General features: G+C 39.9%; 1 protein-coding gene across 2 annotated transcripts in view; it reads left to right on the forward strand.

The window, feature by feature from the left end:
• The first annotated feature begins 267 nt into the window (after positions 1-267).
• ift80 (intraflagellar transport 80 homolog (Chlamydomonas)) overlaps positions 268-18,159 on the forward strand; it is a 42,464-nt gene continuing 24,572 nt past the window's right edge. The window contains exons 1-8 of one of the 2 annotated variants that reach the window (XM_062419060.1): positions 268-531; positions 753-814; positions 1,137-1,360; positions 4,616-4,726; positions 4,883-4,951; positions 7,266-7,375; positions 10,729-10,818; positions 10,904-11,041. In XM_062419060.1, coding sequence (XP_062275044.1) covers positions 780-814; positions 1,137-1,360; positions 4,616-4,726; positions 4,883-4,951; positions 7,266-7,375; positions 10,729-10,818; positions 10,904-11,041 — 777 coding nt within the window. In that variant the 5' untranslated portion in view covers positions 268-531; positions 753-779. The remainder of the gene's footprint in view (positions 532-752; positions 815-1,136; positions 1,361-4,615; positions 4,727-4,882; positions 4,952-7,265; positions 7,376-10,728; positions 10,819-10,903; positions 11,042-18,159) is intronic. The other variant, XM_062419059.1, reaches the window with a different exon arrangement.

Here is an 18,159-nt window from a genome sequence, read left to right on the forward strand (position 1 = left end):
TTTGTCGGATTCAAAGCCTTATGTTGTTTCTACGTATTCAAACGGTTGCCTGGTTACAGTTAGAACAAAGTCCCTCCCCGAGGAGTACTTTGCATATCAGAAACTAACTTTCATACGATGGATCGACGATTAATGTAATCTTTTGGATTTGTATTAGTCCCGTCTATATTTAACATGCCATTTGTACTTTTGTAAATAATTCGAAATATCCGTTGTCAAGGAAGTAAGACTCGCAACTCTCGCGAGAACATGCTGTTCAAACTGACCCACATTAAATGGCTACCAAAAGTTAGCCCTTGATAACGTTAGCGATACATTGCTTGATATAGAAGGACATGCTCGCTGTATTGACTACATGCACATATTTTGCTGGAGTAAATTACACTCATGTCTTGTTGATTGCAGTGCAGTAAAGTCTGTAGCGATAAAAAAAATATGTCAATTTTAACCAGACAACCAAGTTAACGTTAGCATTCAAGTCACAAGCAAGAGTCTGAGACAGCGGAGGATTCACCTTAGCAACAGTTGCAGGTAACGTAGCAACTGCAGACGCTTGTTTCAGTCACCGTTGCGGCTATCGGAGCATGACAGTAGCTACCTCGCTTAATTCACGGGGTACAGTTAATACGTGCAGATTTTATTACTCTACCTATGTTTTTTTTGTTAGTAATGTAGTTTCACACGAGTCTGTTATCAACAACTTTACTGTGGGAGCTACTGTCGCAACCTAAATGACCATTTCATCTTCTCAGCAGTGATCAACAGCACAACAATCCACCATGAGATTGAAAACATCGCTGCTAAAGGAACCCAAACATATCCTTTTTACTACGTATTTAACTACCAAGCCTTTTACATGTATGTTTCTGTAGAGCTCACAATGTTGTATGTGGCTAACACAACCTTGCTGTTGCTATCATTAATGTTGTTAGTACCATTAGAAGTAGTAATTGGTTTGTAGTAGTGGTTATTTAATATTGGTTGGTCAGATTTAACACCTAACCTGTTACAAATCTAGGATCTTTTCTTCATTTTTTTTTAGATGGCCCTATTATTACAGAAGCTACTGTGGTATTTCACATGAACAATTAAAATACATGTTAATTTAATTTGATCACTTTCCTTAATAGTAGGTCACATAAGGAACTTGTGAGTTGTGTTGGCTGGACCACATCTGATGAGCTGTACTCATGCAGTGAGGACCACCAGATCCTCAAGTGGAACTTGTTGACCAATGACACCAGTTTGGTTGTCAGGTTGCCAGAGGACATTTACCCCATTGACCTGCACTGGTTCCCCAAAGCCATTGGTGGCAAGAAACAGACCCAGACGGAGATCTTTGTTCTCACCAGCACTGATGGCAAGTCTTTATATTCTCTATTTTCTTCATGTGTTGTCACGAGTTCACTCTTCACATCAATATGTCAGTTTTGTTTCACAAGTTGTTTAGTTGTCAATAGCCACATACTGTATATGGGATAAGAGGTGTGATAAAGTGGGTGAAACACATCATTTGCCACCTTTTTTTTCCACCATCAACACCAGCTAACTTATTAATTTGACTTGTTTGCTTAAACCATTAGTTTACCAGTAATCATATGTAGATGCATACTATCCCGGGTTTGTTTGTTTTGCATTATATATGGTAACAATTTACATTCAGCAAACTTTTGGTTAAAGTAAAACACAGACATGTATTAAGGTTAACTATTGTTTACTGGGTTTAGTTCTGAGTTTCTAACAACAGCCGGCGTCTGCCTGCCTACCACCTTCCTTGTCACTTGAGCTACACTACATAACAAGAAGCTGTTTTTAAGTCATATCTATACAGGAAAATGTTTGTTTAAATAGCACTCGTATACTGCCATATGCTAACTAGACTAACAACACACTGTTAACAGAGTTTTCACTACTCTTTGATATGCCTCCATGCCTCTAGTCTTAATTGTCCTCAGTGTGGTTTTCATACTAAGTAGTATGTCAGTGTCTTGCCTAATCATTTGTTGAATGAGGTACATACTCAGTAGATGCTCTTCATGTCATTGTCACCTCCACCAGTTTAATACTAAAAGATCTTGGTCCATCAACATTATGTTTGAAGCAGGGAGGCAGCCTCTTTTCTGGTTTTTATTTGGCTATCACTGTCATATCACTATATGTAATTTTTTTTGTGAGACAGTAGCCCCACCCCCCAAAAAAAACCCAGCCCTTCCTCTCTCTACTTGCGGTACCTGCTAGCAGTGAATCACATCAGCAGCAGAGGGAGGAGGACAAAAGACAGATGACTGATAGCGACTAATGTCTGTGTTCTTCTTTCTAAACGTAACTCATATTTTGATGGGTTAGGGTTAGAATATTTTAGATTTTTTTCCCAGTGAGATATAATTGAGTTTATATAGTGTCTTTGCTAGGGCCCTCCACACTGCCCTGTCACACCTGGAACAGCTTTTTTCAGTTTTTTGTCAAATCAAATCAAATCAAATTGTCTTGAGGAGAACTCCCAAGCCCCCCAACTCTGTTGAGGCATTTAATTTTTTGACCTATATTAAACTGACATTTATCTGGACCTTTCTGATATCAAATGTAAGTGCTCACACATGAATAAACATATCTGGAACAATTCTAAGGTAGCTTTAAGTTATTCCACTGCCGGTTTGTGCAAATACAGGTCCTGGCGTTGCAGGCTCTGCACACGCACAACAGCACTGCTGCTGAAAGAAATCCTAGGGAAACACTGATTGTAGTAATATTTCACTTGACAGCGCAGTCTGTGTGAAGTGCATCTGCTGTCGCTTAGTCTCTTCTTCGGCCTATATTAGATATAAACACACAGAATATGGATGAACTGTTATGGCAGGCAATGTGTGGTCACAACACTAATGGCAGTGTAGGGTTGCATAAACACACCCACAAACTGAGGCAGCAATTTTCTCTGGCAGACCAACGAGTAGTGAAAACTCTGTTACGATTCACTTTTGCAACTTTCTTTTGCTTTCTTGCCTTGGTACAGTTAAACAAATATCAGTGTCACCCTTATTATGCTGTACTTCTGAAATAAGTTATTGGCTATTGTTGAACAACAAAAACATCACACATATTTTGGTGCAATTTTTAAAATCTGTATTATGTTCAGGATACTTTTTTTTTACTTTCACTTTTTTTCAGAGATATGTGTAATACTATGTAACAGGGAGGATTCTGCGTTAATTTTGTCAGTTTTTTTAGTCTTGGTTGTTTAGGCTACTCCCCTACCTCTTTTTTTCTGTGCAAGTATATTAATAAAATGCGTTCCAGTTGCAAACATTTTCTAACTCTATATTCAGTCTCAACTTCTAAAACAAAATATTGTACATCTAATTAATAAGTATACTGCAATTATTTTTGGATGCCTAATATTTCCCCGTAAATAAGAATCATAATTGTGTAGTTTAGATGCATAATTCGCCATTCAACCAGAGAGTATTTTGTTTGGAATAGAAGTAGACCAGATCCAAAGAGGTCCAAATTAAGCATTAGGCATATTGCTGGGTTTTATGTTTCGAACAACTGTCTTCCTCTTCTTTTCTCCATGAAATTATAATGTGTTGTCATAATACATTTCACACAGATGAATCATCAAGCGTTTCTTACCATACCATCTTTAAATAGAAGTGAAAGAATATATAAAATTCTAGTATGAAAATAAACATCTGCCAGATAAATAGCAAACTAACAATCACCACACAAAAACATTATACACATGATGTTGGGCTACACCGAAGTGATTGATAGAGCGTGACTGATGACGCAAGTGCACATTCCCATGTAACAAAAATAGAAATTATATTTTTAAATCAATTTAGTGCATATTTTTTAATTTAAAGAGTCCTTTAATATAGTTGTACATGCTTGTTATACTCACTACCTGCTGGATTAGTAACATCCACTTTTGTTGGGATTTCCAAATTTAGAAATGGGAGAGAGCAGTAGCATGCTGATTTGCAGTTTTAGGCCACCAGAAATTACATAGAACATTCAGAATTTTTTAATACACACTGCCACAAAGTATATGTTAGGCTAGTGTCTTCAATAACTGTCTCCATGCCTGATCACCCTTCGCGTCTACCAAATAGAAAATTGCCCTAATTCAACAAACGGAAACCCTTTAGTTTTACTCACCCGCTTCATGTTGTAAGTTTATAATTTAGCTGAGAGAAAGTATAGCTTTGTTGCAAATTGTGTGTTAGGGAATTGAAAGTTATTATATATTATTTATAGTGCTGGATTATAAAGTTTCAAGCTTCAAAAATATGTTTTGGAATGGATGTGGTAAAAAAAAAAAAAAAATGCCATTTGCCTCACCAAGCCACCTGAATCACTGAGACTTATGAAACATACTCTATCTGTTCTCTATATACAGTACCAGTCAAAAGTTTGGACACACTTTCTCATTCAAATGACTGGGAAGGTGTGTCCAAACTTTTTATTGGTACTGTCAGTCAGCATCCACTTATTAGCAAGAGAATTACAGCAGACACATCTGTTCCTGAATTATTGAACATTAACAGCTATACCACCCCAGCCTTGGATGTGGAGCTTACTTACATATGACGAGCCTATTTTTGTCTTTTTGCAGGGAAATTCCACCTGACCTCCAAGATAGGGCGCATTGAGAAGAGTGTTGAAGCACACAAAGGAGCGGTTTTGGCTGGCAGATGGAACTATGATGGCACTGCTCTCATCACTGGTAAGGCTGATAGAGACATACATGATTCTTCCATATTTTCATTGACATTTATCAAATAGTAAATGTTTTAAAATTAAAATAAAAAGGTTAAAGTAACATTTTATATTTTCAAATTCAGTTACATACATCTTGACCTGTTTCTTTACTTCTGCATAGCTGGAGAGGATGGACAGATCAAGATCTGGTCCAAAAGTGGGATGCTGCGCTCAACACTAGCCAGCCAAGGTAAGGCTAGAGACTGAGCATTTATTGACTGAAAACAGAATGCTGAACAAGACTTTTTTTAAGGCAACAAACATGTTACTGTAGCTTTTTTTTCGCTTCTTAAATGAACAAAACAGTAACTTTCATCAACTGAAAACACACTGGGATAGTAATGGTTAAGGATGCACCAATACTCTGCGAATTTGGGGTTACGCTATAATTTACAAAATAATTTACAAAAGGAACATCGTGATGTATTGAAAAACACTTGAAACTAGCGAATGCGACGATAAACTCATTAGGAAAGTGTTTACTGAAGTAATAAATCATGTGAGAAGTAGGGTCAATTTCTCATAGAGTTACGAACAATCAGTACTTTTTGGAGCCAGTGGAGTCGCCCCCTGCTGGCCACTAGAGAGAATGCAGGTTACAGTAACTTCTGCATTGGCTTCACTTTTCAGACCTGGAAGCTACCTGCTTGGTTCTAACACAACCATTGATTTTGCAGCCTGAAATGACAGATGTCTTGACATTTTTTCAGTTCTAAACCAATAATTCTACATTCAAACTCTTGTACTGCAGGTATTTAGTAAGCAGTGCACACCGTAACCAATTACACCCTCTCTGTCTCTCTCACATCACATCACATATATGCATAGTACTGATTGTTTTTGCCCCTTGTGGATTAAAAGAAAAGCATCTCTTGCGACAGAAAAAAAGAGCAGGAAGCAGAGACCTGATAAAGATACTAGGCACTCAGAACTTGTGCTTTATTTGTGTGTATCATTTCTTCTTCTTCGTGCTATAACACCTCTTCATCTGGCTCCTGTTTGATATCAGACTCAGATGAATGGCCCCTGTAGATGGAACTCCCTCACACAAGATCCCAGATGACAAATTCATTGCCACACCTTACATATTGTTCGATTTTATTCGTGAGACTTTCATTTTATATCTAATACTATGCTTTAATTATGAGGGTATTAGCATGGTTGTTGCGTTCAAAAGCATGTATGCTGAGCCTTTTTACTCAAGCCAGATTATCTAAAATGACTGTCAAAGAAGAAATGTGTTTTCTTTTTGTCTCTTTCCTTGGCTGTGTGTTTGTGTAGTGTGAATATGTTGGGCCTATTGGGACGTAATTGTGCTCAGTACAACCAAAAGCAGAATCGCTCTTCCAATCCTTTTTTTATTTTTTAATGAAAAGCATCATAAAGTTTCAAAGCTTTATAGGAGTGGAGTTTTATTAAAAGTCATAAAAAAAGACCCCTAATGATATATTTCTATATCCAGCATTCACATTACAGATGGCTTACTTATTAATTGATTCATTGTGCTGTTTGACTTATTAAATATTTCTTTTCAGTAGTGAAACTGAAAAAAGATGGGTGGTGGATGAACAGTGGCTTCTAGGGAAATGGATGGCATACTCCTGGTGAATGACGGGTGCTGTGAAAACTTGGCAGGAGAACAGCGATTGAGCCCGAGTATTTAGGAACATTTTCCTTTAACTGGCTGTTTGAAAAATGAGCTGCTGGGTCGTGGGCTGCTCAACAGACCAACAGATTTGTAGGACACCTGGATATAGTAGCACTGCCACAGAGGTGCATCATCCTCCACATGGCACTCAGATTACTGCAGGTGTTGCTTCTCTTTAGAGCCCAAAACTGTATACATACACCACATACTCTACAGGAACAGGCTGTGAAATGTGTCCTCCTTGGGTACTATGACCCATTTCGAGAGAGAGAGAGCTCTAGGAAGAGTTTGGAAGCGAGCGACAGGGAGTAGAGAGGAACTTGTCTCAACCCCTCTCATCGCCTTTGTCAGATTTAGATCATGTGACCAGTTGGCATTTGTGAGAAACCACACGCACCTGGAGTAGGGTTAAATGTCAGGCCCCCTTCCCATCCACACATGCGTTGCCACAACCCAACTCGTATGCACTTTTTTCCCATTGCATGTGCGCATAAACACACACACACACTTGTGCTTATACTGTAGAGGTTAGGCAGGTTTGCTCAGCTGGTGTGCCTGCAAGCTAGGTGCTGTTCCGTAGGCTGAATGATGAGGAGATCTCTGACTCTTAGGGAATGTGAGAGGAGGAATAAGCGCTTCTGTATCCTGGACCTATTGTTCACACCAACTCTTAGTTTGTTAACAGAAGAAGTAGACATTTATTCACACACACAATTTAAATTTACATCCCTTTTAATATAACCTCAAGTAAGTATCTAAGTCCTCTAAATGAATTTACTTATATTATTCCCTGAAACGAATCAACTGTTCTTGGGTTGAAAATAATGGAAATTGTCATTTTCTGTGTATCTTCCAGGGTCTCCTGTGTATTCTGTTGCCTGGGGTCCAGACTCGGACAGAATCCTCTACACATCAGGTCGACAGCTGGTCATCAAGCCTCTGCAGCCCAGCTCTAAAGTCATACAAGTACATGAACTTTATTTATTTTTATGTTATTTGGTTGTTGTTTTTTAAGAGGTCAAAACTCTATGGTAGTCTCTTAGGATTGAAATGAATGAAAGTTTTATAACATTGTTTTTAAAAGTTATGGTAATTTACTTAAAATAATGTTAAAACTTAATACATGGACCACATTTGGCTTTCCTCTATTTATGTTCATAGCATTTGGGATTTATTTCAATCATTTCTTGGTAACAAGACCCAGTGACTCCAAATGAATATTGATAACTTTTACTATGCTGGTTACATGGAGAATATAGCCCACCTCTTTATAAAGTGATGCCATTTTCCTTATTTCATAAAACTTTTAATGAACAGTTTGACAAAACAAAAAGTCCGTTTTTTTCATCAGGTTCCAAGTCATATGACTCCATCCTCCAAAACCAATACCTTTTAATGACACAAGCTTTATACGATCATAAATGATAAGCTCTGCATGCGGCTTCTTTTGTCATGTTTCAGGGTTAGTTTTGACCAGGAAAGTATTAAAAAAAACATGCAAAATCATAACTTCTGTAGTGGAAGTAATTACAGTAAATAAATTAAAAACAAAAAAAGTAGGTAGATACCTTTATTTACTCAGGGGAAACAATTGAGAATACTCTCATTTACAATGGTGCTCTGCAGATACACAACCAAACAAGTCATACAACAAACAGTGTAAAACCAGCAATCTTATACCAAGCTTAAATACAACACAAACACAAGACATGACTTATAAAATACAAAATAACAAAAAGAAAATGACAGAAAATATAAGAACACAATGATAAAACAGACACATTAAGACAAATAGGAGCGTTCATAAAATGTTCTAGAGATAAAAAGATTGTCCTGAAACTTATTTCACCATGAGTAGCATAGGGGAATGCAGTTTTTTACCAGTCCAGTATTCATATATGGCGTGCCCAAAGTAATGCATTTCCTTTGAATGGGTACTGTATCCCATATAACATAAGTCTTAGAAGTGATGATAAATAAAAAGGTAGCTTATTTAGGATGGCTTTAAAAATAAAAACAAGACAAGTGGTAAATGATGTCCGTCTAACTTTCTCATAGAGGAAACAATGATTGGTTCTAAAACTGTCAACTGTAATAAATCCAAGAGCATTGTGATACACAGCATCAAGAGTTTTGAGGGTATGGGAAGTGTCATGCATGTAAATTACATCTGCATAGTGAAGCACTGATAAAATGTTCAATCTGCAGTCCACTGCTAAAAGAGAGGCACTGCTTATTTATGTAAAAGAAACCTAATTTAAACTTAAGCTTTTTAGTTAGTACCTTTTTAAATGATATTTTTTCATCTAATAACCAGATATCTTAGCCCCAGGTATTGTAATAATAGTAATACTTAGTGGATTTTTCATTTGAGATCTGATGAAGAGCATGTGATGATTCTATATGGATTTTGTAAAATCAAAAGTTTAATCAGAGCCTTTTAAATAGCCAAAGAACAGCCTTTGAATTAGACAGTGTTTTAGGGCACTGATGACTAATTACCGTGTTGTCAGCATAGTAATGAAAAGAGGTGTTTCTAACAAATAAGCCAGAGTCATTTTGTACAATGTGAATCAAACATGACCTAGTATTAAGCCCTGTGGCACCCCTTTTGTGACTTCAAGGAACTCGGATTGAAGAGCGTCTGCATCTATTGCTTGAGTCTGCCTGTAAGATAACTGTGAAACCACTTACATGTGTTTGTGGCAAAACCAAATGATCCAAGTTTATTCAAGCATATGATCCACTGTGTCAAATGCTTTAGATGAATCAATGGACAGGACAATACAACACTCCTTATCCAGAGGGCAGATTATATAATTTCCTGCCTTACTTGCTGCTGTCAAACTGCTATGTCTAAATCTGAAACCGGACTGATCTTGATTAAAATGCAATGCTCAGCTAGAAAATGACATAATTGATTATTGATGAGCTCTTCTAAGATTTTTGCTAAACGTGATAGTTTAGAGATAGAGCTGTAGTTATTTGGGTCACTAGTGTCACTGCCTTCATGCAGAGGCAGTGCATGTGCTGCTTTCCACACTTTAAGAATACAAGTGTAAGATTAAGATTATGAGTTATAGGATAAAGTATAATAGGTGCAGTCTTGTATTCAAAAGGCATGCTCAAGTAGCCTATATTTGGGCCAGGCAGGGCATCAAAAACCTCCTTGACGCCATCTTCAAGTGAGGCAATTGTAGATAGATTTATATTTTTTATTAGGTGATCAGAAGAAATAAAATGACTCGCAAATGTGTTCTTTTTCTGAAACAAGGACATAATCTACAGAAAGGTGCTTGGGTAGGGAGGAATTGTTTTATTGATTTAGTGACTTAATTGTTTTCAATAATTTTGCAAGAACATGGTTGCTCAACAACTATCCTAAAATAGACTTGTGGCTGCCGACCTGTCGTGAAAACAAACCAGGAAATTTGGCCCCACCCTAGTTGACAGCAAGTCTTCCAACTGCCGATAGAGTACCACAGGCTGCCATTGTGGTGCCACAGGCTGCCACTGAGATCTCACTACCTGCCGGTGCCACTAGGAGGATACCAGCTTTGCTGGACCTGGCATCACAATGCCGTTTGCCTTTTGCCAGTTCTTTACAAATGAAATTTGCAGTTCATTGATTTGCATTGCTATATAGGGGCTAAATAATAGGAGCAAAATGTAATAAGTCTAAATGTGTTCGAGTGCTTCTGCATTAAGGAAGGTTGCAGCACTGAGGACCTTGCACACCAGTGAGTATTTTTCTTGTACATGTGTACATTTGTTTATTATTACTCTTGAAGCTCAATAGCACCTAGGACCTTAAATAAATAGTGGAGGGTTTAATGTGCACCTTCTCAACCTTTTGCTCTCTCTTTCTCAGCCATTACTACACACGCATGCATGGGCACCAACACACACATGTTCAATTTCATCACCTCCCCTTGAGACTCCATGAAGGCCAACGCAGTGATACAGGTTTTAACTGTATTGGTCTGAATGGGTCAACATGCTTCAGTGAACCAGGGTTGAACACAGGTTGGATTCTGTGTGGCTTTAGTGAACATTGTGGATGTGAGGTTAAACAAACAACATTTAAGAACATTTATATACTGCCCTTCTAGTGTAAAGAAAAAAAGAGCAACATAAAGAGATAGAGTGAGGGAGAAAACACACACACACACACACACACACACACACACACACACACACACCCGTAAGCAATCAAGAGAGTGAGCTTGAGAGAAAACTGAACTGAAACTTATAACAGCAGTGTTATAAGTGTGAGATGTATGGACAGCATAACCTTGTTGTGATCTCTCTCTCTCTAGTGGAAGGCTCATGATGGGGTTGTCCTGAAGGTGGACTGGAATTCAGTCAATGATCTCATACTGTCAGGTGGAGAGGACTGTAAATACAAGGTGAGCGGTGATTGGGTATATTTTTGGATGTCATGGGATGTGTTGAATTGTTTTGCACCTTTCAATCTTTGCCCCTCTTCACCAGGTATGGGACAGCTTTGGTCGTCTTCTTTACTCCTCATCATCTCATGACTACCCAGTCACCTCGTTGTCCTGGGCTCCAGATGGAGAAGTGTTTGCCATGGGCTCCTTCAACACCCTGCGGCTCTGTGATAAGACTGGAGTAAGGAAAGCCATTTTATCTTCCATCTGTGCCTTATTTTTGAATTGTTGTATCTCATCATGACGCACACAATATAAGTCCCTACAATGATATGTCAGCAATCAGCAGTTGTAGAAACTCACAGATGCTCTTGTCGTTCATATTAGAAAAATGTAAGTATCTGCAAAAAACACATGCAGGAGGAGACACTGAGTCTAAAAAGATGTTGCAGCAGCTTAGTACATTGAAATGAAATTACTAGGTGATAAAAATATTGCTCAAGTTTATAAATATTTATGTTCCTCAACTCTTTGAGTACAGAACTTTTGAAATCATTCAATAATTTTTTGTTATGTTTGCATTATGAAGCTTTGCTTTACTGAAATCAAGACACAGAAATCATGTGCCACATTAACTGGTCATTAAATCATCCAAAAAACAATATAGCTTTGCACTTTTAGCTACAGTCAATTCACTACTAGTACATGTATACTCTTGCATTAACATTGCGAATTTTAGTCCTCAGTCTGTCTAATTCCTCCTTTCACACACATGACCAAGGACATTTACAACATTCATGGTAATCATGTGCAAAAGTGTGACAAAGTAATATAAGTTTTCATGCGTAGGTTGCACCATGTTATTCCATTGATAGCTTCTTGTAACCATGTTAACATGAGTGTTCAACATGTCAGAGGGGACGACACTGCATAAAACAAAATGTTGTAAGTACATTGATCCTAAATTAATCATAGTTTGAACAAGGTATAATCCCTTTTCTCATGTACAGTTTTTGATCACATTATATGTTTGATCACAAATTGTTTACCAATATATTTCTGACATTAGAAGTCTGATATAAAATGGGAATGAGCCATTATCTTAAGTGACCAGAATTGATAATGCTTGTTATAAGCAGCTCCTTTCCCTAAAACATTGATACATTGTTAGCTGTTCCAGTGCAGTATAGTTTATATCGTGTAGATCATTATGTGTCTTATGCTTTCTATACATTGTTCATCTCTGTAAACCACATCAGCTTTACACCACATGTTCTTGTTACCTGGTGCTGATGGTAACTGGAGTCGTAATGAGAGGGGAAATGGCAGAATGATGAACGGTAATTGTTGTTTTATTACTGCTGAACATTTGGCCAGAAACAATATTACTTGTTCCCTGCTCTGCCCTTGTGGGACGTTCAGGGCTTCTTTGAGTTAATGTGGAGATGTCAGTGTTTTGCTCCATCAGACCTGTTGTAATGAAAACAAACAGCCAGGGCTGGGTTCTTGTGTGCTGATCACCAGGTATTTCATGCTCCATTTTGATTTATTAAGGATCAAATGGCTTTTTTTCTGGAGCACTAAAACAAATGGGCTGGAGAAAGGTCTGAGCCAACACATGTCTTCTCCAGAAGGGTAAGGTGTGTGTGTGTGTGTGTGTGTGTGTGTGTGTGTGTGTGTGTGTGTGTGTGTGTGTGTGTGTGTGTGTGTGTGTGTGTGTGTGTGTGTGTGTGTGTGTGTGTGTGTGTGTGTGTGTGTGTTTTGGAGAGGTTACATTAATATCATGCATGGAGTATGAATGTTTGAAGGAAGAGACTGGGGAAATCCCTCAGCCTTTAGCATTACTTTTGGTTTTCTGAACCAGGGTTTACAGTAGTTTTTGGAAAAATTGCCAGATTATAGCTGTGAGCTGATGTAATCATTTAAATTAAGCCAGCTTGTATCCATTTTCTCAGTCTAAACAAAAATAAAAATGAGTGCGCTATTAAAACTATAACAAGAAGAGCTGCCTACAACGTGTTCCTTAAAAAACCCGATTCACCTTGCGGCCCCTATTATGGGTTTGTTTACGTGGTTGATTTGTTCCATTGTTTTGTCATTGCACCACTTGCTTTGCTGTGGTGTGCCTCGGTTAAGGCAGTGTGATGATGATGATGATAATTATGATGATTCTGTCCTACTCTAACTGGAGGAAGGGTATGCTTGCCTTTTCCTCCCTAAAGCCCCTCAGAGACTGTGTGTACTGTAGCATGGCGTGGGAGGCTTGCTCAAGAACAAGGGGGGGGTGTTGCAGAGAAAGAGAAAATGAGTTTAGAAAAAGAAATTCCCTCTCATGGGTCACTCCATCTAAGTATCTTTCTATGTGTGAATGTAGACATATAGTGCACTCCTCTCACACATTAAGTTAGGCATTTTGAATTCATAAGTACATTTGGGCACTGTACTATAATAACTGTGCATGTGAGTTTACACACAAACACAGAAGCCATTGACCAATTACGGGGGCTTTACCTGTGTTGGTGCTGTGGTTTGTTTGTGGTGCAGTAAGGGTTAAGCATTTGTGAAGAGCCTTTTCAGTTACTAGCGGGACTAATGGGAAGGAGTTTCATTCTGTATCTGCTACAATGAAACCTTGCACTTTAACGTACTGCTGCTGGCTCAGCAGGATCAGTCCCGCGCATTTAACCCCTTCACCTCCCGTCCAGCCCGGCTCTCCTCTCGCCCTAAACTCTCAACTCTCTCTCCTACTCCTTTCTCTCTCTCCTCCACATTTTCTCCCTCGGCACACCACAGAATAGATGTAGTGTGTAACCCCCCTCATTATTACCATGAAGAGAGGGGGGAAACACATACACATACTCACGCACACACACACACACACACACACACACACACACACACACACACACACACACACACAAAGTTTACATCGAGGCAAAAGTACAGGGAAAGAATTGTCTTGTAGTTCCAGCAAGTCACTCATAGACTGAACAACTGAAAATGTTGTTTTCTTTTAATGTTTAGTTATAATTGAACAGTGTTATTAATACCTATTTAATTACTTTAGTTGAGATTTTGTTGAGTTAGGACTTCTTGTGTGTGGAGTACTTTTTTCTCTTTACAGGATCTTTAACAGGACACAAGACACAAAGAGGTTCACTGTCCCTTTTACAAGATTTGGGAGAGACAATAAATCAGTGTCTGTCTGTGTGGCTCCATGGTATATGCATGTGTGTGTGTGTGTGTGTGTGTGTGTGTGTGTGTGTGTGTGTGTGTGTGTGTGTGTGTGTGTGTGTGTGTGTGTGTGTGTGTGTGTGTGTGTGTGTGTGTGTGTGTGTGTGTGTGTGTGTGTGCGCAACCATTGCCGTGCAAATGTGCCTGCGAGACAGCAGTCTATTTACGAGGTGCTGCAGCTGGTGTCTAGCGTCTGGACCCTGTCACGATCCCTGACACTGTCACTGGCTAACAAGTAGGACTCATTGTGCCAGGCGAGCACCCTCTCGCTTCTTTCTCTCCGCCCCCCCCCTACCCCCTGCTCTCCCCTGCACTTGTTTTTTCTCTCTCAACTGTACGCTCATGCTCACATACATAAATGCAAGAGCTGCTTAGTTTAGCTTTTAATGATTCCTTTACAATCTTCCAGTTTTTACGAGCTCCACTTTATAATGACAAGTTAAGTTCCAGGGATTTTCTCTGTTCAACACAAATGAATTCTGTGTTTGAGAAACCTCACTCATCAAAGAAAATAAAATTCTGCTTATTCCTAGAACTGATATAAGTTCAATATGCTGTCAAGGCAGTTTGAACACAGCTTTCTGGTTCAAAGGCAAATTTCTTGATGATTATTTATTTTACCGCCCCTCTGCTTAGTTTGATGCTCAGTCAGGGCTTAGAGCCAGGCGTCATTGAGCTCAGTGATTACTGCTGCCCTCTCTCTCTCCTGGTCTGCTTTAACTGGTCTTACTGAAGTTGTGGCTGAACATTGTCCAATCCAGGTTCCTGTCACTTTCATACTGATAAGCCAATGTCCAACTCCTCTATTCCCCTCTTCTGTCCCCTTCTTGAGCCTACTCTGTAGAATAATACTTACCACAGAAAGCCCAGTTACAATCATTAGATGTTTTTATGTTATCCCTAGGCTGAGCCCTATTAACTTCACTTACAGCCTTGTCACATGTAATAACTAAAATATCTCTTTCTTGGGACTGTACTGTACATGCTCGCAGTTTTCCTTCAACAATGTGATTACAACAGTCACACTGTCTCAAAGCTTTGGGAGATGAGTAGCCATAAATCATGTATCAAAGTTATTGCTCATAATGGCAGCGTTATTTTCAAGAGTAGGGTTTGTAAAAGTGTAAAACCACTGGTATCTACTTGTGGATACTCTATTATTTCATACAACGGCCAAATGGCCCACAATCTTGACAATCAATGATTTATTATCTCTATCTTGCTGTGATTTTTTTGCCAGCTCCACTGTATCTGAAAGAAACTGCTTCTTTATCTGTGCCAGTACATTGGTCTAACAGCTATTCTGCATGGACTTAAATCAGAGATTTATTTACATCATTTTCCTCCTAATTGCCTCTTTGTCTGTGAGATACAAGCCCGCTTTCCTTCTTGAAGACGGAATTCTCCCTTCTGTATCTTTCCTTCTTTTGCTGCACATGCCTCCTTCCTCCCTGTGTCAGGGTATGTTGATCTACTTCGTGCTTATCAGTGCTTCCCCCTTGGCTCCTTTCCCCTCCTGCCTTCCCTGAAGCTGTGTCTACCTCCCTTTTTCTGGGGGAGTCCAGGGGGTCCCCTTAGGGTCTTTGTGAGCCTTGTTCAGCATTGCCACTCTGGGAATGGGTCCATGTCCAGCTGGAATCCCCATTGCTTCTCTCTCTGTCTCTCTCTCTCTCTCTCTCTCTCTCTCTCTCTCTCTCTCTCTCTCTCTCTCTCTCTCTCTCTGTCTGTTTCTTTCTCCTCCCTTCCCTCTTTAACTTTTCAGGCTCATTCTCTATGTTCTCTTTGTCTGCTATCTTTATAGCTGCCAACCATTATTTTCTCTCAGACTCTATCACTTTTGACTTTCCATTAGCCTGCCAGCATTCAATCTTCTTTTGGTCTTGTCAAATGTCATCTTCTGTGACATGCAACATTTTCCGAACTTCTCCTGTCTTCTTATCGAGTCCCTATAACATTTTAGCATTTTACTCCCCTCCACAATTGGGGTGCATATACCTGAGCCTGTGCTGGCAGTTTGCGGCCAACCACTGGCCGGCCGACATCTGGAAATTGCCACTGCTGGAAGAGAATAAAACGGCCCAGAGTTCTGGTGCTGATCGTGAACCACTGTTAGTGGAGCATGAAAAGGCTAAAGAAACCACTGTAGATTTATTAGACTGTGCGCCTTTATCTGTTTTCATCACATGAGAAGGGGACTTTTTAGTACAGTAGTGCAGATGGAGAAAAATGTCACTGCACAGTAAGGGAAAAGGCAGCAAAAAGTAAGAGACAGAGAGAGAATACTTGGTGGAAAAAGAGCAGGGGGGGGGGGGGGGGGTTACTCAGGAGAGAAGATGAAGAGTAAGTCAGAGTGAAATAACTGGCGCAAGTCTGACAAAGAAACGCCATGTGCACATGAGAAAAAGATGGTGACTGAGTGTCTCAGAAAAAGAGAGAGAGAGAGAGAGAGAGAGAGAGAGAGAGAGAGAGAGAGAGAGAGAGAGAGAGAGAGAGAGAGAGAGAGAGAGAGAGAGAGAGAGAGAGAGAGAGAGAGAGAGAGAGAGAGAGAGAGAGAGAGAGAGAGAGAGAGAGAGAGAGAGAGCCTTGTCAAACAAAGAGAGTCCTGAGTCAGCAGCAGAGCAGTTTTCTCCCCAGGCAACTGGGCAGGGCTTCTCTGCTCTCTCACTCTCTCTCCCCCCACTTGCTTAGTCCTCCCTCCCTCCCTCCCTCCCTCCCCTTACAAATCTGCGCTTTTGCATGCTATTTCATGCTTTCTGCACTCTTCCTTTCTGTTCTCTCGCTGTAGTGAGGCTGCTCCCTCTGTACACTGTGAACTTCAGTGGTAGGAAGAGAGCACAACTTCTGAAAAGGGCAATTGGGGTCTATGTAGCCCTTCTAAGCTTTCTTCCTCCACTGTTTTCTCTCTGTTGTTTTCATATGAATAATTTTACCGATTCCTTTTAGCACATGTAGATGAGGTTGCCTGGCCCGCCGTGGCCTGTCTTAGAGTGTGTAAAAGTGTAAGATGCCGTATTCGCATGTAGACTTAATCTATCATCCCTAGGAGCTCATTAGTTTCCCAACCAGAATGTGAGGATAATGGTTTCTCCTTTGTATTGTAGGTCCTTTGTGCCGAACAGGCTTAGGTTTTCTGTGTTTCTGAACTTATTCTGGCATACTCTGTGGAACAGTGTATACTAAAGTCCTTCTTGTAGATGATTGACCCCAATTTTTTAGTGCAAGCTCATGTGTGTGTGTTTGAGCCGGTGCCTGTGTGCGTAAAGTGGGTTAGAGTAAAAGGCACTTGTTGACATGGTATTACTTTTACACCTCTCCAGAGTTCGGCTCAAGGCTTGCCTTGTTGGAAACCAAAAAGGAGGGGAGCATGAAAAAGAGCTGAGAAAAGAGAGCAGTTGGAGGGGTGGGGGGGTGGGGTAGTGTGGAACTGTCCAATATATCCTGTAAAGTTGGCCTAGGCAGTGAGGCTTGGAGGATTGGTCTCCATAAAAGACGGTGGTTTCTCTTTCCCTCAAGTCTCTCTCTCTCTCTCTTTCTCTCTCTCTCTCTCTCTCTCTCTCTCTCGCTCTCTCTCGCTCTGCTTTCGTCCCTCTCTTTTTTTCCCTTCACTTCTCCCCCGCTCCTTCCCTCCCCCAACGGCTGGAGTAAGTGTATGACAGTGAGACAGTGCCCTGCCAGGCCCACTGGCAGAGTCATCATTCTTAGCAGCACTAAATCACTACCTCCACTAGCTAGACAAACATGTCACACTCACAGAGAGAAAGAAGGAGAAAGAGAGGAAAGAGGGATAAAACGGTATAAGGAGCAAGGGTGATACTGAGTGACGAAGGCAGGGAGCAAATAAAGGGCTTTGGTGGTGCACACAAATAAGTGAAAGCAGAGCATGTGTGGAACTGGGGTATCACTTCAAGCTTTACTGCCAACCCAGAGTTCATTAAGGGCTGTTATTGAGGACTAGGGTTGGGCTCGAGGCAATGGACCAAGGTCCAGAAAAGGATGATTTTAAAGGGTTTAATTTTGGCTGGTAATGGGCTTGTCATCACACATGCGTATGTATGCACTTAACTTAATGTGTGTGTTTTTATTGCTATATGGATACGTGTGTTTATTTAAGTCATATGAAACCTG

Source organism: Scomber scombrus, chromosome 5, assembly GCF_963691925.1.
Source record: "Scomber scombrus chromosome 5, fScoSco1.1, whole genome shotgun sequence".
NCBI lineage: Eukaryota > Metazoa > Chordata > Actinopteri > Scombriformes > Scombridae > Scomber > Scomber scombrus.